Here is a 22538-nt window from a genome sequence, read left to right on the forward strand (position 1 = left end):
CACACTGTCATAGAAATATCGTGCATCAATAGATTCTTTTTTTTAATTTTATTTTATGAATGTCATTATTAACTTACGTCTTCACCATTACTACCTTACATTTTAACCCCTTAAAAGCCAGTTTTTTGCTATTAAAATTATCAATTTTCTGCAAATTTCATTCACTTTAGTCCCAAGAACTGGCGATATTTCTATTACAAATGTACGCAAAACTTTGTCAGTATTCCACGAATGTCAAAAAAAGCAAAAATTTTGCAGTTGTGGTGTTTCCATTCAATAAGAAACACAACTGAATTCACGCGTGAATACGTTCACGTCATCATCCTCCAACCACTTCCTATCGCCATCGTCATCGTGGTTTGCGCCAGCGGCAACATCCAGTTGTTGATCATGAGACTTGTGTGATTAGAAAATAGTGTTTCCATTGCGGTTTTGCAAAATAAAACAATTAAAACACGGCTAAAAATAAACACCTCATCTTGGCACCAAAAAACGAGAGTTTTGTGGGAATTGGTGTGTTTCCTTTAACCTGTTGGTCTCAGGTTGTCATTCACAATGACAGGGGTGTCAAACTCCAGTCCTCAAGGGCCGCTGTCCTGCAGTGTTTAGATGTGCCACAGGTAAAAAACAGTGGAATGAAATGGCTTAATTACCTCCTCCCTGTGTAGATCGGTTCTCCTGAGCCTTGCTAATTACCTAATTATTCTTTTCAGGTGTGGTGCAGCAGAGGCGCATCTAAAAGTTGCAGGACAGAGGCCCTTGAGGACTGGAGTTTGACACCCCTGTCACGAGAGGACCCAGATTTGGGTCCTCTAGTGACAGACAGGTTAAGTGAATTTATGTTTGAAATGTCAAATTTCACAACTATATTGTCTATAGAGATGAAGCTACTAGCTAGCTCTTATTGATGTTTGAGAACCTTAAAAAGTCGTAGATTCCAAGACAGAACCAATAATTACAGATATTTGCCATAATAAGTTTATTTTACACGTTTACACTTAATTGTGAAATTAACAGCAACATAACTTTCTGGTTTAAACTTGTAATTCTGTTGTTAATATTAAAATTTGAGGCTTTTAAATAAATACTTCAATTATGTAGAGATAAAATCTCCAGGGTAATTTGGAACAAAGGAAAATATTTTTTTTAAAAGGCAAAATTGACTTAAAAACACAGGAAGTCCAAAGTCTGCATCTGGAAAAAGCGAGACAAACTACAGGAAGGTCCATCAGAACCACAATCAGGGCTGAACATTTTAATTCCAATTTTCAGAGTTGGCTTGAAGCCTAAAACTCACCACTGATCCACCGGGCTTCCGGGTCGTGAATCTGGAACTCGGGTTTGAACAGATCTGCCACGGTCAGCTTGGACTTGCTGCTTTCTGGAGGCTCAGCTGGGAGAAAAATAAAACGCTGTGTTTCAGCTTTATGTAAAAACACTTAACTGCTGACCAGGCAATCTGAATAAGATGAATTTTAACGTACTGGGTGTGAGGACGACTACGGACAAGGTGATGAGCGAGCAGACCACCACTATGACCAGGAGAGAGATGGCGATGCCCTTCCAGTTCCTCTGTGGGGGGCTGACGTCCACAAACTCCTGCAAACCCAGTAAAAAAAACAAAAACAAATAAAAATCAACAGAAAACTAATCTTTATATTAATGGCATCAAAACCCCAACGGTCAGAAACATCCATCTGTCTGGTTATGAGAGTTTTCTTCATTTTCGGATTATTATACCTGAAGAGCTGTTGTGTTTAAATATCACCCTGTGAATAAATGAGTTATTTTATATAATTTACAGAAAGAAAACTTCCAGATGGAAGACCGGGTATTGCTTTGGAACCATTAAACCACAAGATAAAAGCAAATGCTGCGTAATCATCATGTCTAGACAAAAGATTGTCTACAGAAAGAGCTGGTTTTTTTTCTTTTCTTGCTTTAAATTATATAACCTAAGATTTTGAATGAATGCTTTCAACTCTTATTTGAAGAAAAAAAGCCGTAGCAATCTTCCACAAGGAAGATTTAACCTGCAGTCACAACTTCTAAAAGGAAAAAAAAAGAAAGAAAAATGGACAAAAGGATGCAGGCTTTCAGTTTAACCTCACATTCTGAAGCGGAAACTGAGCGAAGACGTGAGGTCAGGCACGTTTGGCAGGGGGCCGTAACCGGCACCTGACACACGGATGCCGAGGAAGGAAGGGAAGTTTGTTATGCTTGAAGGTATGTAGCTGTCTTATGGCAAAATGTTAAGTATTAACTACTAGTGGACTCTTAGGTTTGTTTCAGGAACATCAAGAAAACTGCAGCACATTTTTAATTATTGTTTTCCCTCCAAAGGGAAAAAAAATAGTGTCAAAATAGTCTGGAAGAGATATAATGGTGGTAAAATGAAAGGAATTCTCAAAAGTATAAAATAACAAATACAAATTCATCAAAATTGGTAATAAAGATGCAAAATGTCCAAATGTTTCCAGATTTCATCAGGAAATAAAGATGAACATTTCTCTGTCTGGATCAACGTCAAAGAAATGCCGCACAGCAAATCCACACAAACGACTGATCCTGGTGGTCGAGCACGGTGGTGGAGGGCTCATGATGTGGGCTGAGCACTTTGTTGTAAATGCGTCGGCCGTGAACTCCTCTATTTATCAATCGCAGATTCAAAAGTGACCCAAAAGCGTTCTCCGTTAACCGTGATGAAAATACATTCAGCTGTTTTACCTCTTCTAAATATGTCCCATTCCATACAATAAACAGATCTCGTCCAGTCGACTGCACACCCAGTTAAATTAGCTTCACAATGAAAAGGAAGAAGTGAGGTTAGACCACAGCTGGCTGCCGCTCCAGCCACAGACTGCTCCAGGCAAACAGCAGCTAAAGCGACGTCGGTTCTCAATTATCTTTTTTTTTTTTTATTATTCCCATGCGCCCCAAGATATTTTTTTTAATTGAAATACTATGGAGAATCTAATCGTATTTATATGTACAAACCCTCTGTACGAGTCTCTGCCACCAGTATTCTGTATTTAGTCACCTGATTATTTGATGACTTCCAACTTCAGATCTTTAACTCGATTTGTAACATTTAATTAAGACTGCTCAAAAAATGATTCACTAGGACGTCAGTCAGGTTTGACTGAGGTCCGAAACGCGTATCAAACGATCCAAACCAATTCAAAATCCTGTTGACCTCCTCGCCTGTGATGGCGCTGCAGCAAGAACTGCTGACGGAAATGACACGAAAACATCCAAAGACGACTTCCTTAACAAAATGGAAACAAAAAAACAATGGAGTTGCCATTTTTCTTTTCTCCATCCGTTCTCCTCCGTCAGCTTTATACTCCAGTGTACCTGTGTGTTGAAGAGGCCGCCTGTTGATTAGTTTGAGCACTGCTGCCACTGATTGTGACTGGAGGCTTGTTTATCAGTCAAGCATGAACACAGACACTAATACTTAAAAGTCCGACCATCTTACCAACACTCCACTACTTGAGAAGTACTAATGTAAGGGGGAAAATCTGAGAAAAAGGATGGAAATTGATGTCTAAAGTGGTTATTCGATGACGGATATGCTCATGCATTAAGAGTGATTATGTTGTTGAGAGCAGAAGAGTCTCTCTTCCCCATGCTGAGGGTAATTGAGGCTCTTCTAACAGCGCTTGGTGTTGCGACAATACAACATCCCAGTAATTGTTTTTTTGCCTTTTATTTCCATCTCCAAGAGCCTGGAGTCACAGCTGTAAACATGAATACTAGCTATTTTATTTAACATGTCAGGAAATACGGTGTTTACGACCAAAAACAGGAGTCCTGGTGGGTGTGACAGGTGTTACTCATCCGCGTGCAATTTGAGGCAAAGGTGGGAGTTCAATTGATGAAAGTGCTTTTTTTTAAAAAACAGTGGTCATTTTTTTAGGCATCTGTTTTCTGCACTCAAGATACATATTTATTTTTAGTCATTTTTGTTTTTGTGGAAAACATATCTGAGTGGTGAATCTGTTGTTTTGTAGTTTAAAATAATGCTTTTAAACACTGAAAATGGAAAAGTGAGGCACAATTCTGAGGGTTCCCCCCCTCAACCCCCCAAGACAGCTGGTTCTGTATTACAGGCAGAAATCCTAAGAGTGAGAAAATTTCACAGCCTCAGGGCAGAAAGAATAAGGCACACTGCCTTAAAAAGAGGAAATGCAGGACCAAAAAAAACTAAGTAGCAGAGAGTCTGACATCTGCAATGACCTTTACGGGCAACTGATATGACATTGGTATTTCTGAGTATTTTAAGGTGTGTAACAGAACGCAAAGAGATCCACAATGTCATTCATGGGTACCTGAGTAAGTTTGGACAGTTGTAATGGTTTTTCACTGTCATTCAGTCTGACTCTGATTAAGGTCAGTTTGTCTCAGCAAAGGTAAATTCAGGAATAATAACAAATGTTCTATTCTGTTCTTAACATTCAGAGATTTACACACATTTCCTTGGCATTTGGTTGTTTCTCATCCACCTTGTCGCTAATTTGGTGGTATGTTTAGGATCAACATCCATATACTGTTTTTTTTCCTCATAACGCCATCTGTTGCTGCAACCTCCATACTTCACAGCTGGGATGCTGTCCTTTCATATACACAATGTTTTTAAGGTGTTGGAATATTTATCTGTAGCTGCATTTCCATTCACAGCTACAGATATAAATTCACTCGAAGGAAATATGGCAATTTTGAAAAAACTCTCTTTTGTCTATAAAAAGTTTTGCCGCTACGATGAGGTGAGTTTTTTTAGTGGTATAGAAATAGTTTTACCTCACAAAACTGCAAAGGAAACACTTGTTTCTTATCACATAAGTCACATGATCAACAACCGGATGTTGTCACTGCTGGAAACCACGAAGAAGAAGAAAACAGGAAGTTGTTGGAGGATCATGACGTGGCTAGTTTTTTATGATTTATTGTGTCAACAAACATATTCACATATTTTATTCGTGTTCATTCAATGGGGGAACCGCAATTGCAAAATTTGACATTAGTACGATATTTACAAAGTTTTACTCAGATTTGTAGCGGAAACACAGCCAGTGAGAATTACAAGGAGTATTAAAGTTTAGAATCTTTCACAATATCACTATAATTATCACTTAGTCATTTTTGACGTAGTAAGAAACAATTTGTTTTCAGTGAAACATTGAATGAAACATTTTCAACATTGATGTAGCTCTTTTTTTCCCAATCAAAGTACACCAGCAGAATCCACATCGTGAGGATAACGAGGCACAGAGCAATCCGTATCACACGCGCAGCTGCCGAGGCGCACAGCGTTTAATCAATGAAGCAAAAGGAAGTGATTCCTACCGACACACTCGGCAGTCGGTGGAGTTTTTCTGGACACACTCGCTGAGCAGTCATCGACTCCTCTGTAAGCATTAATTCAACACCTCGGAGCTAATTCCCGCCGCGCCCCCTGTGCGCGCCATCAGACACGGTCCGCTGCAAAAGCGTCCTCGTTGGCCTCGAATCGGCGGAAAGCAAAGCAGACGAGGAAGGCAAGTGTGCCTGTCGGTGTTTTGGGGTGACTGCCGTGTGTGTGAGGACACAAAAACACAGCGAAGATTTAAACCTCGCCTCAAGATTGGATGATGGGAAGCTGGAAACGGACAGAGATGTTCCTAACTGGACATAGACTACAGAATAAATCAGCCATGGATGTCTAGCTTAACAAAGCAGAGTGGCAGATTATTATCATAGTAACTGTGATGACTAAAAGCAAATGTAATGCAGATTGATGCTGCAAGCAGGGCCAGTCAAAACATTACCGTGGCCCTGAGCAGAATTTGTTCTGGGGCCACCACTTCCTGTAAACATGGTGCTGTATAGTGACCAAATATCTCTACTTCATTTCGACATTAATCTAGAAAGAAAACATTTTGTTTCTAATGAAACCCCAAGTTTCATTTTGACATTTAACATCTTTATTACTAAGTTTGATGAATTTCTGTTTTATTATTTTATACACTTAATAGATTATTTTCTTAGTTTTGCCACCATTATGTCTCTTCTTGACAATTTTGACGAGCAAGTTAAAAGTGCTGTTATTGGAAGAAACCGTATTTTCCTGTTGATGACCAAGTTAAAAAAAAAATTATGGTTATCTAGAATTTTGTTAGAATTTCCTAAATAAAAGCTGCACTTTAAATCCAGCAATTTAGCCAGGTTAAATGTTCAGGTTTAACGATACTGCTACAAACTAGTAACTGGCTCCAGTTAGTTTCAAAATAAAAGCTATTTCTTAAACTGACAACAACCTCTCATTAGAGATTCAGAATTTACATGTGTTAACTATGAAAAATTTCAAAATAAAAACTTCCACTTCACTCACAAGCCTATATCTATTATCTATTAAAACAAAAAACTATTGGGTTTAAGTTTAAGAACCAAAGCTATGAATCAGAAGTGAGACAATCACTAGTTAGAGGTCTGAAATACAAGTTGTTACTCAAAACTAACAACCAGAGTTTCTGTTGAGTGCCCCCTGCTGGTCTAGAGGACCTAACATTTAACTGTAATAAAAGTGTAAGGAATAAGTATAGTCAAAGGTAATTCATTTCAAAATGTTTTTTTTTTCCATTAGAACAGCACAACTAATACAAAACATTTCAAGTTTGAGGAAAACAAAATGTGGAAACTTATAACCTGTTTTATAAATCTAAAGATTGGGCAGTGATTAAAAAAATACTAATTAACTCATAATGTTCTCTGTAGTTTCACTGAGTCAGTCTTTCAAAAATAAAAAATAAAAAAATTTAAAAAAAACAGCAGCCCTCTCACCAATAAATGTTGACTTGGAGGACAGAACTAAAACTCAATATTTGCTTTTGGAATAAAAGGCAGAAAGACATTTGGCAAAACAAGTGGGAAGAAGGTATGTAAAAGCATTTTGTATTTACGTATTATACTGTCACATTCCCAAAATAATGACCTAAGTCGTTATTTCTCAAAGTGATTTTTTTTTTTTTTTTGCTTTAATCATTCTATGGCAATAAGAAGGGGGTAATTTGTTGATTTATGCATTTACTTAGGCCATTACTTTATTCAAAATTATGTACATATATTAAAAAGGATGCATAATTTTCCCTCCACTTCCAAATCATGTAAGTACCTGTCTGTGTACTTATAAAAGAATGATACGACAAGCTGAAATTGAGCACAAAGTCACATAAACGAATTTTCAAAGGTTTAAAGTCGTGAACAAACACAACCAGGAGCTAAACGGAAGCTTTAGTCAATGAACAATTAAGGAAGAAACGCCTCAAAGATCAACTGTAGTAAACTGACAGTCACAATTATACCAAACAGTAACACCAAGAAAATACCTCTTTTTTCTCCTGCCTGTCTAGAATAACTCAATTTTTCTTTTCTCTTTTCTGTTTTTTTTGGAACCTGTTGAAGACACCGTTGACAGCATATTCCTAAAATCTCATTCTGGTTGAGCTTGAAGAAGGCTGATAGCTGTGTGCTGACAGACTTTAAGGCTTTGCAGCTTGCAGACAGATCTTCCTGTGAGATAGAAAACGACCGGGTGTGATGCAGCAGCTGCAGCTTTCACCTGGGATTTTAAGACTGTCAATATCCAATCCCAACTCCACTCGTACAAGTGGAGAACACTCTTTCTAACAGCATGGTGTTGCATATTAAAACTCTACATATAAAGAATACGCGTTTTTTTTTTTTTTTTTTGCATTTGTCAAATATGTAGTGATTTATAAACATGTAGAATACTCATAAATAATCTAACTGACCCGATAGTGTTGCTGTATCAGTGCTCTAAGGTGACTGCTGTAACGCCTGTCTGAACGTGATTTTCATAAAAATAAAGCGGGTATTAGTGGGTCTACCTCGTCCTGTTGAGAGTCCTTCGGCTTTTTCCTGACCGGATCCTTAGACGCTGTCATTTCTCCCGCTGCTTCTGTCTCAATCCGCAGCCTCAATTCAGCCGTTCTCCCGGTGATAATAACATCCAGAGACCCCGTTGGAGGATTATTAAACAGCGGGGCGTCAAGCTCTTGCTCTGCAACAGCGACTGCATCCGGTTTGAGCTTCACAATAAAAGTTGTGGAAAACGCGCGAGTGACCGCATCTTGCGGTCATTTTTTTTAAATACTAAGCACTGCCTGAAACCAGCGACATAAGTTATCGCAAAATACAACCAACAAGTACATCTGGTTACGGTTTCAAAGTAAAATCAAAATTATATCGGCGGAAATGTGAAAATATTTGAAATATTTGAGGCGCTTCGAAACCAAGTTACAGCAGCGTTAGACAGCCAGAGCTTGAATTTTAGTTAAAGAGCATTATTTGTTTAAATGAGAAAGCTTTCTCATTACAACGACATGCAAAACACTTTAAAACAAGAAAACTGAGATTTTAAAAACTCATAACATTTTTATCATTTAAACCAAACTAATAAAATGAGGGTAGCAACAGTGAAACTGAATGGAGAGAATCAACGAGCCCTTTCATTCCTTTTTAAGTCGTGGCCTATCTGTGATGTTTTATCGCGTTTAAAACGAGAAATTTTTATCGTCATAATGAATTATAAGCTCCTCATTAACATGAAACGAAATATAAAACTAATCTCGTTACGGGAAACTTTCTCGCATTAACGAGTGCAAGGGGCAAACATACTGTCGCTCATACGGATAAGAGCGACCGTATGTTTTCTACGCTCCCTCACCCTTACGTACCTTCCTTTTGGGCGGGGGGGTGAGATTTATGTTTCACCTGAATAATAATATGTAGTTGCGCCCCTGTCTAAAATGATTATCAGATGATAAATAGTTAATACAATGATTGAGAAAGAAGCCAGTCATTACCGAAATGATTTAAGATTCACCTTAATATTTCTCTGCGTAAGTTCTTTTCATAGACAGCAATATAACACAATTTAAAACTAACAACCAATGTTATATTATACAGTATATGCTTATTGAGTATTGATTTCAGAGACTATTGTTGATCAAAAAGGATGATCTTGGAATTGGAATACTTGAAAACCAACAAAAAGCCACCAGTTCAATTTAAACTACTAACCTTCGTTCATCACAGCTGTTTTTTCTCTACCACTCAGACAGTCCTCTGGTATATTTGTTTGTAATCAACATTTTTGATAACTATAACATCCCCACAGAGAACTGCAGTGAGTCTGTGGGACGACTTGTTATTTTTACCTCACGTCACGTCGCTATTTCTACTGTATCACTTCAGGGACCAGGAATCCTTCTGTGATATCTGCCGGTAAAGCATCTCATCTTCTAAATGATGGGATTACATCTCTGCATGTCACCGGAGAAGGAACGGGTCCAAGACTCCATCCGAAATCCCCCTGGACGACAATAAGGCAAGACTGTGCAGCAGATCAGTGACCAGCTGGTCTTTACAGCTGCCAAGTGGCTGAATGCAAATAGATAGGTGTCACAGAGAACGCCCTGAAGGAAGAACGCAGACTCTTCCCCAACACCCCATCTAAAAATAACGATTATAGCACGAGGGAGGGAAATGGAAAACCAGACAAATGAAGATGGGGGAGTCAATGGAGAACACAAACTATCCTGAGGGGGTTTTCTGTATCTGACAAGAAAATGACGTATTTCAGCTTCCGATGCCAACATGTACAAACATTTTTTTAATTTTAGGATTCCACACAGTGCACCATGAATTTATAGGCAGAAGGATTTACATAACCCACTTCACGTCCTTCTATTACCTTTGAAACTTATTTTTAGATCAGTCAAAAGAATCTTTCATACAGAAGGTATCCTAAGTCAATAATATCCTAATATTCAATATTTTTATGACCTTGCCTGTTGTGATCAAATGAAGTCTTCTTTGGCCTATGAAGACCTGCCGCTTATGTGAACAATCTTATTTTGATCTGTGGATAAAACCCAAAACCCAACCAGTAAGGTTATTCTACTCTCCCGTTGTGTAGCCTGATGATTGATCGAGTTGCACAAAGTAAACGTAGTTCAGTGTCTGCTCTCATTCACAGGCATACTTATCCTTATTAAATATGTGTCACAATATTGAGTGTCTTTTACACACATCAGACAGTCTCTACTGGAAATTAAATCTAGCAGGTTCAGTTTTTCCAGGCATGACCGATCATGACGGGGACGTTCCATCGATTAGCTGATGTCAAGGCCAGGTTTGGTTGTCAGACGAGGTATGAAAGAGTGATAAAAGGATGAAGAGTTTTGGACAGCAGGAGTAATTAATCCATCCAAACAGAACGATTTAGAGCGGTGTTGTCTAACTTCAGACAGAGAAGGACCTTTAAAACTTAAAGACTGACTTTACTAATCTAGAATTGCAAACGATAAACTATAGAAGTCTTCCTGGGCAGGAACTTGAACCGACAACCTTCTTGCAAACAGTGCTGCCCGCACTTGTAAATAGTTGTTGCCAACGCCTGATCTTAGTCGGCAAAGCAAAACAATATTAAGTCAGAATTTTTGTTCACATACAAATTTCACTTATGCGAGTACTTCTGTCGTGGAAAATGTTTCTGCTTTTGTAAAACGAGCTCATTGAAAATAAGTTTCTGCCTCTTTCTTAAAACAGAATACTCCAGTAGAGACTCACGCCACACCGATCTCATGACTAACAATTGCCTTGAGTGAAAAGAAACCACATTCTCTAAACAACTCGGTTATAAATATGAGTGCTTGAGGTCGGTCTGGTAGAACAGCTCCATATTCAGAATCTCATTGCTCTCGCTTTCAGGAATTCCCAATAAAGTGTTTGAAATGGTCATGCTTTGATAATTTTCTTATTTTGAAGTTGCCTGGTCTGCTTTTTTTTCATAACACTTCCCACTTGAAAAAAAATCTCTTACCAGTCTGAATTTTGTTTGTTAGCGAAGGAATTCACCTCTCTATTCACACAGCCCAAACTTCACAACCAATGCATGAGTACCATCTTGGCGTCTATCAGTTTTGTGTTGCCCACCATTATGCTAGAAATTGAACACCAACAAACATGCCACTAATGACACAAGCAGGCCAAAAAAACAGGAAGATAAGGGAATGAGAGCAGGATAAAATAGCTAGCTTAAACTTTAACCTGAGCGGTTGTGGCGCTACGCCCAAGAAGACCGCGGCAAATGTCACGGTCAGACACTGGGGAAGTGATGAGGGTGTCCCATCAACTCTAAGTTCCCGAAACCACGGGGGGAAATACAACTTGTCAAATCGCATACGGTAAAAGCTAACACGTTAGAAATAGATGGTTGACAAACTACTTTATCGCCACCTACTGGACTAGGAGTGTAAATTTGCTCAAAAGTTTTCTCAACATGAATGCTTCCATTGGAAGTAACCTTTTTCTGCAACTCAGATGAGTCTGGAAATCGAATGAGCAGCATAGTCAGATGAAGAGGGAGAATGTAAAGACGCTTCAGAAATTCAAGAGAAAGAAAGCAAACAGTAACAGAAAATGAAGGTGATAGAAAAAGAAAAAAAGAAAGAGAAAAGTGTAGGAGGAAGATATCCTCAAAGCTTATGTTGGACTTTCTTCCCTTCGTCATTAAATATTCAACAGACGGAATAAGAAACCAGATGGAAATGATCTCTATCTCTCTTTCAATGACCTTTCCTGGTGATTTGGAAGTTCACCGCATCCCAAAGGCATCCGATCCCCCAGCAGCCGTCGCACCAAAGGCTTTACTTTCGCATCTTTACTTCAGCCGTTATCATGAAGCTCTGTGTAGTTTATCAGCGCTACATGTTGCTTTTCTTATTAATAATGAACAACTTAAGAGCTTTATAGCCTCCTGATTTGAAACCTTTAAACCTTCTGTGCCTGTTTTCCTTACAATCTGGACTTTCAAGAAAGAGCTAAGAAACATCAATGACATACATAAGATAGAAACACAGAACTTAAAGGAGCTGCTGTCTAATCAAAGCTGATGTACACCTGGGCATGAGGTGAAGGCAATTAACCTGCTGTCTGGGTGGAAACCCACAGGGCTCTGGTCTTGGGCCAGCTGAGTACTGTTTTTGTGATAAGGAAGCAGGTTAATTAACTCAAAAGATTCTTGACCTTCCGGTCTTTTTCTGAGGATGTGAAGCCTTTGCTGGCTACTGAGGGATTTGTTTTAATTTATTTGAAAAAATGGGGTGGGGGGAGCGTAGGAAGTTTATAAAGAGTCCTATAATATATTTCACATTTGTGACTCTTTTTTTTTAGCTTTTCTTTGGTTAAGATGCACCTAAAAGACCCCCGAAAGTCTTATTTCTGTGTAAAGCGTCAATAAATATATAACATTTAAAATGCATGAAAGTTGATTTTGAATATTTTAGGTAATTCACATAATTGTGTATGCATGCGCTGACATTTTTTTCCAAGTTGCAGTCAGAAACTTCATTATATCTTAGTGGGATTGTATGCGCTTGGCCAACGCAAAGTAGATTTTATAATTTATAGATTGTGTAATCTTCCTCTAAAAGTATTCATACCTATTTTAAAGCTTCTTTGTTCCAACTCAAATGAAAATTACACACCATGAGGGGGAGTGTAGCTCAAAACAGAAATGAGGCGCATTTATGCACAGAGATGACATAATATTTACTGCTCAAATTTGGTTAAAAATATATATATATTCCTTTTCAGAACATCATGAAAAGCCTACATAAAATAATTGTTTCCTTTCTCTTCTATAGACAGTTGAGCTTTTTGTGTATTTTGTTTATTTACAATTTAAACCATCAAAAAATAATTTTTTACAGTTTCTCTCATTGATTAACTGAAGCAAAATTTCAAACTTTGCCAGTGATGGAATAAATAGCTGCTATTTGGGTGATGAAGCGGAACCTTAACCTTGGAAAAAGTGGGTCAGTGTTGATTTATTGACCCATTATCTGGTCTGATGCTCTGCTCGGCTAATCACCGAGGGAGACAATTAAATGAAGGGAAAATCATCTGCAATTTTCACATTCAAACAAAGACTCCTTCCTTCAATATCCAGCTCTAACTGCAGGAGTCTTTTTTTTTGTATCCATATTACGGATACAAATATCACAACTACTGGCAAAAAGCTCAGTCAAATTCCAAATCCTAGATTCAAATTTCAGGCGTAAAGAATGAGGGGAGAAAATAGGGAAATACAAGTATTTTTTTTATCATAGTCTTATTTTAATGAAAACCACTCAAACTGAAATATGAACTACTATAATTCTTGGATCACAAATGGCAGGTAACAAAAATTGCTTCCAACCAATGATGCTTTACAGAGAAACCACTTAAAACTTTTGCACTTATTACTTGGTTAATGATGATTAATAAAATGAATAAATATTAGTGTTTGTAGATTTTTCCTCTACCCTTTCCCTCCTTGCCTGCCATCCTACCTCTTACCTTGTGTCCTTCCTTCCTGATGTCCACCCTCCTTTCTTGTGTCCTACCAATCTTCCTTTCCATCCTTCAGTGTTCCTTCCCTCATTTCCTTCCTCTTTGTGTCCTAAGATTCTCCGCTCGTATCTCAAACAAACACAGCCTGACACACTTTGAGTCCCACAGGAAACCGCTTCAGCTTTTTCGAGCTTCCCGTCTCCCTGGACGTAGTAAGTCCTGCTGGGAATTTCCAACCCAAAGGAGTCCATTCTCAACATGTTTGTTGAATTCAAAACCAACAACGCTTAATAGACTGGAGTCGATGCGTACAATATGTTGTAAGCAAGCACGATGCCTTAAGTGAAACAGTAGAGCCACCCTAAAATCTCACCTCTGTGAACCTGAGCTCTTGATCCATGGTTTATCCTGAAATCCAGGCAGATCACCGCCTCCTGCCACTTGATTCCACGTAACTTTGCCCAAAAGTGCTTGGCGTTCTTTCCACTTAGGTCCAACCGAAGACGGACTTTTGACTTTTGTCTTGTTCTCGTCAAAAGGACGCGTGTCTTTTTGTCTTCAGGATAAACAGAAGCTTAGCACACACGTGTGTGCACCAAAAAAAAAAAAAATAATGGTGTCATTCACACGTAAAATCAGTCAACCCAGTTTCACTTGACATCAGTCTGATAGTCTAATCTGTGTCAAGGGGATTATGGTTGGCATTGTAATGAATTAACTTCCTTTTCTGTGCTAAAAGGCAACAGAGGAGTTCAGGTACAGATATTTATTGCTTTTACTTTTCCATATTTTGCTTTGTAACAGCACAACTGTTGACATGTACTACAACTCCAAATCCAATAAAATTAGGACGTTGTGGAAAACAACAGAATTTGGAGATCCCTTCCGACCTAAATTCATTTGAATCAAGACAAGATGTTTAATGTTTTGTGTGGTTTTGTAAGCATCCACTCATTTTGGGATTTGATGCCTGCAACACGTTCCAAAAACGTTGTGACAGAGGCAACAGAAGACTAGGGACAATTTAAGAGACCAGCTGATCTAACAGCCATGCTTTTTGGACTGTGGGACGAAGCAGAAGTACCCAGAGAGAACATCAGAAAGTCCTGGACCAGGACAACCTTGTTTTGACTCAAAAACTTTAAAGGGGCAGTATCATGTAAAATTCGCTTTTTTGAGTTTTACTTCATGTTAAAGTATTATTCCCTCATCAAAAATACATATGGAGTGTTGCCTTGATTGCCATGCATGTTTGAGAAATCCTTTAATCTTCCTTCACATCCATTCAGTTGTGCAAAAAAGCTGGGTGGACTTAGCGCCGCCTTTGAGGACCGAGCACCGATCAGTGTGTTTAGTTATAATAATTTAACTCCGTTCAAAAAATACTTTTCTAATCCTAGATGGAATGTAATTGTTGTAACTCATGATACTCAAGGCATCTCATCAAGGACAAAACTTTCTGTGTTCTGAAATGGTTGGGAAAAGTGTAAATGATCTGCAGAATTGCTCACAGAAATGCAATATAACAAACATTAAAAAGCTCACCAGCCAGTTTTAGGTGTTATGCATGAATCTAAATCCCTTAGAGACCGTCTTCTTAAATGTTATGCTCCAAAACAGACTCCAGGTTAACATCAGGTTAACATACGTCAGTGTTAATTGGACAGTTATGGTTTTAGGTATGTTTGTAGTGCAGTTATGTTTTATTTTAAGGTTTTGCTAATTGGAGTGAAAGAATGGACGGGTACTGAGTTTGTTTGTTGGGGCTTTGTGACAAATTTACCTGATTTTCACGATGCTGGACAACTTTACTGGTTTCTACAGCAACCTGTCAACTTCTCAACTTTATATGATGGGATATGTTATTCTGAGGCAGCATCCATCCATCCATCCATCCATCCATCCATCCATCCATCCATCCATCCATCCATCCATCCATCCATCATGAATGGATCCATCCATCCATCCATCCATCCATCCATCCATCCATCCATCCATCCATCCATCATGAATGGATGATGGATGGATTGGTCATCTTAATTTGCATAATCACCAGAGACTAAATGTTTAGAAACATTACATCCATCCATCCTTTCATCAAGTCCGTCTCTGAAAGCTTCATGTGTCTTTGTGATGTTTATCTTCAGTAGATGATGAGCTGCTATGGCTGCAAAGGTCAGGCCAATATCACATCAAACTCTTTGGATCAGGAATGTGACGTCACACAGCTTAACTTGTGTGAAGACTCTCTCCTGCCAGTAAATGTTAGCATACTGTCGGGTACGTTCCCTGTATTTCAGCTCCGGTATGCAAACGCTGCCAGATCTCTTCTTGAATCTTCCGTATGCTACGTGTGCTGTTTAGCTATGCTGTCTCCCATCACTGTGCTGGGATGCACAAGCACAGAGCAGCCTGCGGCCTGCAGCCTCCGTAGCAATGACCTTCATCTGGGCAATTGTGTTTGAGAGCCGCCTCTAACCTGAGATGATTCCTGAGGTGCTTGGCGCCAAGTGGGCCACGCTGTGACTCACTGAAACAAAAATAAAAACACGTCTGAGTAAACAAGCAGCCTGAGACTGGACCGATGTGGACGCTTTCATCAGCAAACGCTAGAATGAAAAGAGATGAGCGGGACACGTTAGAGATTAAAGGCCTTTAGTTTCTATGTTTCATAGTTTTTGAAAGAGAACTGTTTTTGCTTAAATTTTAGGTCCTGCTTGTTTATGTTTCATATCCACTTTGTTGATTTGACAGCAAAATAAAAAGACAAACACTTGTGCAATGCTGCCCTCTGCTGACAAAACCAAAACATAGCAATATACACAATGAAATATGTTACAATCTTTAATTATTTGGTCTCTCAGCGTGCATAATTACCAGGTGCTAAATTATTAGTAACATTATAGTTTTATATGTGCACCATTATTTATATATCTCTTACATTACGATGAATGTATCAAGATCTAAATAAAAAAATATATAATATTTTATATCTATATATAAAATATATACTTTTCTGTACTCTCTTTTCTTGTTACATGTTAATCATAATCTACGAAATATTTCATCAAATTTGATACTTTTCCAAACATTGAAGGAATCCTGGAAGTGAAATTTGATTACCAGGAATCTTTGGTTCTGGTAATCGAGTTCTGTATTTTCCAAGCTGAATAACTGAAATAGGAAAAATAAGAGGGAATTTATACACTGATCCATATTTGCTATGTTACGATCCTATTCCAAATAGTAAGTTAATTTCTTTCCTCAAAATAATACACACAAATATTGCATTATGATGGTGTTGAAAAATTTTCCAACAAATGTATTAACAGTAGAAAACAAATTATATTTAAGAAATTACAGCCTTTCACGTGAAGCTGAAAATCCTTGAGATGTTTCTATAACTTAAGTGGAGTCCAGCTCTGGACATTTCAGTTTATTGGACTTGATTTGGAGACACACACCTGTCTACATCAGGTCACCCAGCTGACAGTGCAGGTCAGAGGTCAAACACCTTTTTTGTGTTTTTGTTTCCTTGTTTAATTATTTTATTCCAAATGTCATACCTTCTTACTGGTTGTGTCCTTTGTTTCTTCCTCCTTTCATTATTTTGATCTCCACCCATCCGTTTTCTTCCGTTTATTTCTTATTTATGTGTCTTTCCTTTCTTTCTATCCTTTTCTTCCTATCCTTCCTCACGTGACTTGTGTACTACCTCAATTATGTCCTCTCTTTGCTTCCTTGTTGCATCTAGCCCTTTTCTTGTAAGCTTCCTTTATCCTTTTTGTGTCCTTCCCTTCTTCTTCTTCCAGTTGTATTACTGGTGATTTCCATCTTGATCCAGTTTCTCATAAATCTACCCAAACGTTGCCAGCATCAGTGAGCCGTTCACAGATTCCCTTTTTGACACTTTCCTTTGGTTTCTAGTGTTAAAATCACACATTGCATCACATCGTTTGGAAGTTGGTCAAAAAACTGTGTGAGGTTATGAGTCACACGCAGTTTTTGAAAAGTAAAAATGTACTTTTAAGATGTCTAAATAACAGCTCTCTTGCCTTTAAGTCAAATATCAGTTGAGTTTAATAAAGATAAAGATTTATTTGTCATTTCTCTCCATTTCTGACGCTAACGACCTGATTTCCTTCAACGCCCGTCTCCACGGCAACAGATGGTGTTGACAACGTGGGGTTAGTGTTAATATTCAGTGGCTGTGACGGTTGTTAGGCACAGCAGAGGTGGATGAACCCCGGCAGGACGGCAATCTGCTCACTTTCGCCCGTCGTCAGAGTCTTACCAGAAAAATATCAAAATTTGAACCCAATGCTTCTCTTAATCACTCCTAAACCTCACTAACTTCTTGTCTATGTTCCGTCCAAGTTGGTTCTCTAAGTCTGTAGTTGACAAATCAGCAAACAGAAGTTGGATTCTGGTCTATGGGGATAACCTGCTGATCCAGAATTTCTGTAAATAAATAAATATTACTCCTTCACTCATTTTGATGGTTACAGGAATCTAAAAACTGCTGCAGAATCATAGCAACACAACTTCTGGTCTCAGTAGGGAATTGATCTTAAGCCAACAAGAAGTGTTGGATTCTTGTCTGCTTTTTATCACAGCTTTGATAAAAAAAGTGACTGCAACGTGGAGTTTCTTACACTCTAAGTCTCAAATGAACCTCAGCAGGTGGACAAAATGTTCTGAATCTTTCCGTTTATCCTGACATCGTCTTCCTTCGTAGGTATTCAGCGTTCTTGTCAAAGCTTTCAGCTCAAGGACGTATTTTAAACATGTTTTTGTATATTCAAAAAATATTCTAAAGGAGACTTTGTCAGCAGGTCGTTGTCTTTCAAACTCGAGCACTCCAAATGAAAGAAACATTTCAGTGTCTTTTCATTCTTAAAGGATTCTTTTTTTTTTTCTCGACAACTGACTCACAGCGAATTCCATTGAACAAGCACACCCACTCCTCTGACCCTGAGCGAGCGGGATTTAACTGAAATATATATGATAAAAAATGTCCCAGAATAACAAGTTACTTAGCAACAGCCGACATGATCATAGCAGCAACTGAGAATAAGGAAGCAGACGAGGAGAACAAATGGCACAGAGAAGATGATAAACCTTTCTTTATGTTTTATTGTTACACAGGCATTAACACAGACCAGCCCTAAACCCGATGTCTGCTCTGAACCTGTTGGCTTTGCAACACTCGACGGACTGACATTCTCTGATCAAAGCTCCCTTCTTCTGATATTCTTATTTATTTTTAACTTTGGAAATACACAATATTGTCCAAAGTATTCACTTGTTTACTTACGTATGCACATAAATACATCTTATTCTTTATCCAGTAGATTTAAAATGATGTCGGCCCCATTTTTTTAGCATCTGTAACATTTTTATTCCCTTCCACTACAGTTCTTGTTTCATTCCACCAACTGAAGTTGTGTGCGCTTAAGGGACTTTTTGACCATTAGTGAGGTCAGACACTGATGTTGGACAACAAGGTCAATTTTGCAGTCTGCACTCTAATTAATGCATAAACTCAACTGTCCATGTCTTTATGCTCTGGTATACATGCAACCAGATCTGTTCACCATTGTGCTGGTTATAAGTGAAGTTTGTGCCTTGGTGCAGTTTGTCTTTCTGCTTATTCTGATGAGAACAGTAAACAACCACAATATACCGCTGCCCACTCAAAGTCCTATTGCGACCACGTCACACAACTTTTATTATCAACAAAATGAACTGATAGTTTACTTTGTTGATCCTGAAGGAATCAATTGCTTCATTCCAAGATGTTATAGACTTTTATAGAAGTGACTGGCTCAGCCAAATTTAATGCATGTAAACACTTTCAGCTGTGTAGACACGTTTCACGTAATATTTACATCCGGAAATTTCACATACGCTGGAATGCAAAAAAGACGATTCTTTTACTTGCCGCACAGAACAATTGGATTTAGTGCAATGCGCCTCGTCTAAGGGAGAATTACACAGGAAACTCATTGAAGAATATCTCAAAACCATTTGTATTCTTTTTTCTCACTCTGTCAGCAACGCCACACACAGACTTTGTTGCTATGGCAACTGACTAACCAGAGCTCCACTACTGTATCAGAATTCAACACCAAAAACACACACAAACATTTCCCACACACAGAACAGGACATTCAATCTGTTACAGTATTATGTTTTCAGGATTGATGTTTATTTTGCGGTTAATAAGTGATCGTCTGAACGCAGCAGTGGTTGATTAGCTCATTTAGAAACCTGCTCTGCTAATGATCTGTCAGAGAGCTGTTTGTGAGTCGAATTTGTTTTTTCCAGCTGAACCGAAACGCACCAAATTCCACAGCATAGTCACATGTTAAGATTGTCAAAGTCAAGCTAGCATAGCTGACCTACTTCTATCTCCCTCACTGTAATTTTTTTTATTAAAACTTTTTCCTGGCCTGTGAAATGTGATACCCTTCTTTTACATTGGTTGTCATAGTGTCAACAATTAGAAGCAAAGCACTGTCTTTGTTTTCCTTTTATATATCATATTTATGATTTAGTGTGTCATGTTGACAACTGGACAGCTAAACCCAGTGGCAGTCATCATCGGCGAGCTGTTTTTTTGCATGAGACGTCACGTAGCAAAGCGTCTATAGTGGACATTTTTGTAGTCAATATTTCAAACTACAGTGAACCAAAAGAAATACGTACAATTGGAGCATCCAATGAACCACTGAAACAAGCGGCTACAGTAGGACAGTTCAAATCAAAATGTTCCCATCATTATACAGCATGTAATCCTTGCATACACTATCAGAACCCACTTGTATCACAAGAACTACTCAGTAAAGTGACTGGGTTTTTTTTTTTTTTAAAGGGTTTCGTATATGTTCCCTCCCTTATCAAGGCTCCCTTCTGTCAGATTACGCTAGTCCGGATGAGGGACTGCAGCAGCACACAGGATTAGACTTTGCCTCACTGTCAGTCCTCACTTCTTAGGGATATGCTTACACTGAAGAACCACTTTGCATAAACTGCAAGCTGCAGTAAAGTACTTTAGTCTGAAAGAGTTTTCTGTCGAGGTCTCTGCCTCAATGACAAAACATAAGGTCATTTTACTGTTTAAAAATGACATTGAATAAAGGTTTTGTTGCTAAAATGTGTTTCTCAGGGTATGTTTCACACCAACATATATCTTAAACCGGTTATACTTTGAGCCTTACATTTCTTTTCACAGAGCTTTAATTTGCATACCTCAGATTTAAAGAAGGAGCTTTATGTGCTACTGAGCTTTTTGTTCAAACTGTAGCTTTGAATAATTTGGGATTCACCGGTTTTAAAATGTACGCGCTTGAGAAAGCTCTGTATTTTAGATACGAAATGTTGCAAGTAGTTGGTCTTGTTTGACACGGGGTTGATAAAATCAGGAATCTAGGAAGAAACGTGAGATTTGAGGTAATGGAAAAGTCGAAGATTAGCCTCCAACCAATCCTCTTCTGTTTTTCCCGAACAAGAGTACAATTACAATTTGTACAAGTACAATTTATTTTTTACTATTGCCAAATCTTTTCTCCAGACCTCAGTTCTTCTTGCTTTAAATCTTCAGAGAATTTTTCCATACCTCTGACACCATTTTATTAATTTATTGAAAATGATTTTCTTAAAGAGGCAGTATTATGTATTTTCCAGGTACACAGTGCCATTTTATAGCACAATCAACTGTTAATTTCAGTAGTTATATATATACATATATATATATATATATATATACATATATATATATATATATGTATATATATATATATATATATATATATATATATATATATATATATATATATATATATAAATACTTCAAAATTTAATGCCTTAAAATTGGCCTCTGTCTCTTTAATAAATCCTGCTATTTCTGAAACTCTGCCTTCAGGAAGTCCTCACATCGCTCCTCTGTTAACCCTTGAAAAATGTTTTCCACCAGCTGTTGGCTAATTGCTGCTGGCTAGTCTGAAGGGGCTCCAAGGAGGAGCTGTGCCTGGGAGGCGGAGCTACGCCCACCCAGACATTTTCCCATGGAAGATTAAAGAATTTCTCAAACCTGCACGTAAGAATCAAAGCAACCCTCCAGGTATATTTTTGATGAGAAGGTAACATTACAACAAGATGTAAAGCTCAAAAATAGTTGATTTTGCACAATACCGCCCCTTTAATTGCATGACAAAAGTGTACAAGAAAGCAAGAAACTTAAAAAGTTGCAAAAATAAGCAGTTGAGAAGATAAAATTAGACGTAGGGCTTAGAGAATAGCAATATCCCTAAGAATCATGACCATTTAAAAACCCTTTAATAACATAGTATTAAATCGCTGGAAGGGAAATTTTAAATCAAAAGCCAAGGCAAAAAAAAGTACTTCCAGCTCAGCAACCCAAACGTGAAAATTCTGACTTTTAGTTCAAGTTAAGAGGTGCAACACGAGCAGACGCGCCATACCTTGCTATCTCTTAGGGGCTGAGAGTCTATCTGATGCGCCACCGATGCAGTTTGGTTCATCTTGGCTCCTCAGTCTGACAGCAGGACCAGAAAACAATAATATCCTGGACAGAACCAAAGTTTCCCCTGACTTCCTTATCCGCCGGAGCAGCCCCTGGAAGTGTCACCAGACGGAACACATTTCCATCAACAATCCGTTTTCTTCCTTTTGTGTCTCTCTCTCTCCGTCTCTGAATGGTTTCCAGTGCGTTTGCATCCGGTCTTCTCCGCTCTTTCTTTTTCTCCTCTCTGCACGCCTACTACCCCTTCTATAGCAACGATGCGCTGCTTCACATTCAGCTGACGGGCAGCTCATAAACTAGGATGTTTGCCAGTGCCTCCCACATTCAAAGACATTTCTTGATCAGAATGCAAATTTGCTCCAGGCGAAGACTTTGCAGGCGTTTGGTTTGAGCTCTTACATCCAACGCTCCTCGTGTAGATATTTACTTTGACAGACTGTCACTGATACAAATAAATTGTGTAGAATTCAAACCTTCAGTCTGTCAGAGACTCCCAATTCAAACGTGAGCTAGGCTGGGACTTTCAATTATTATTATTGTTTTTTTGTTGTTGTTGTTGTTTTTACACAAGCAGATGTGGAAAATATTT

At 38.3% G+C, this 22538-nt stretch overlaps 1 protein-coding gene across 3 annotated transcripts in view; it reads right to left on the reverse strand.

The window, feature by feature from the left end:
• The window catches only part of LOC106958015 (inactive dipeptidyl peptidase 10-like), a 59211-nt gene extending 36963 nt beyond the window's left edge, over positions 1-22248 (reverse strand). Inside the window, exons 1-3 of one of the 3 annotated variants that reach the window (XM_015049665.1) lie at positions 21888-22248; positions 1485-1599; positions 1298-1393 (exon numbers count right to left, since the gene is read on the reverse strand). In XM_015049665.1, the coding sequence (XP_014905151.1) occupies positions 1298-1393; positions 1485-1599; positions 21888-21947 (271 nt within the window). In that variant the 5' untranslated portion in view covers positions 21948-22248. Of the gene's footprint in view, positions 1-1297; positions 1394-1484; positions 1609-7889; positions 8074-21887 lie in introns of those variants that run through there. The other 2 variants (XM_015049666.1, XM_015049664.1) reach the window with 2 other exon arrangements.
• Between the last annotated feature and the right edge of the window lie 290 nt (positions 22249-22538).

Source organism: Poecilia latipinna, unplaced genomic scaffold, assembly GCF_001443285.1.
Source record: "Poecilia latipinna isolate Pla-1442-1.1 unplaced genomic scaffold, P_latipinna-1.0 Scaffold956, whole genome shotgun sequence".
NCBI lineage: Eukaryota > Metazoa > Chordata > Actinopteri > Cyprinodontiformes > Poeciliidae > Poecilia > Poecilia latipinna.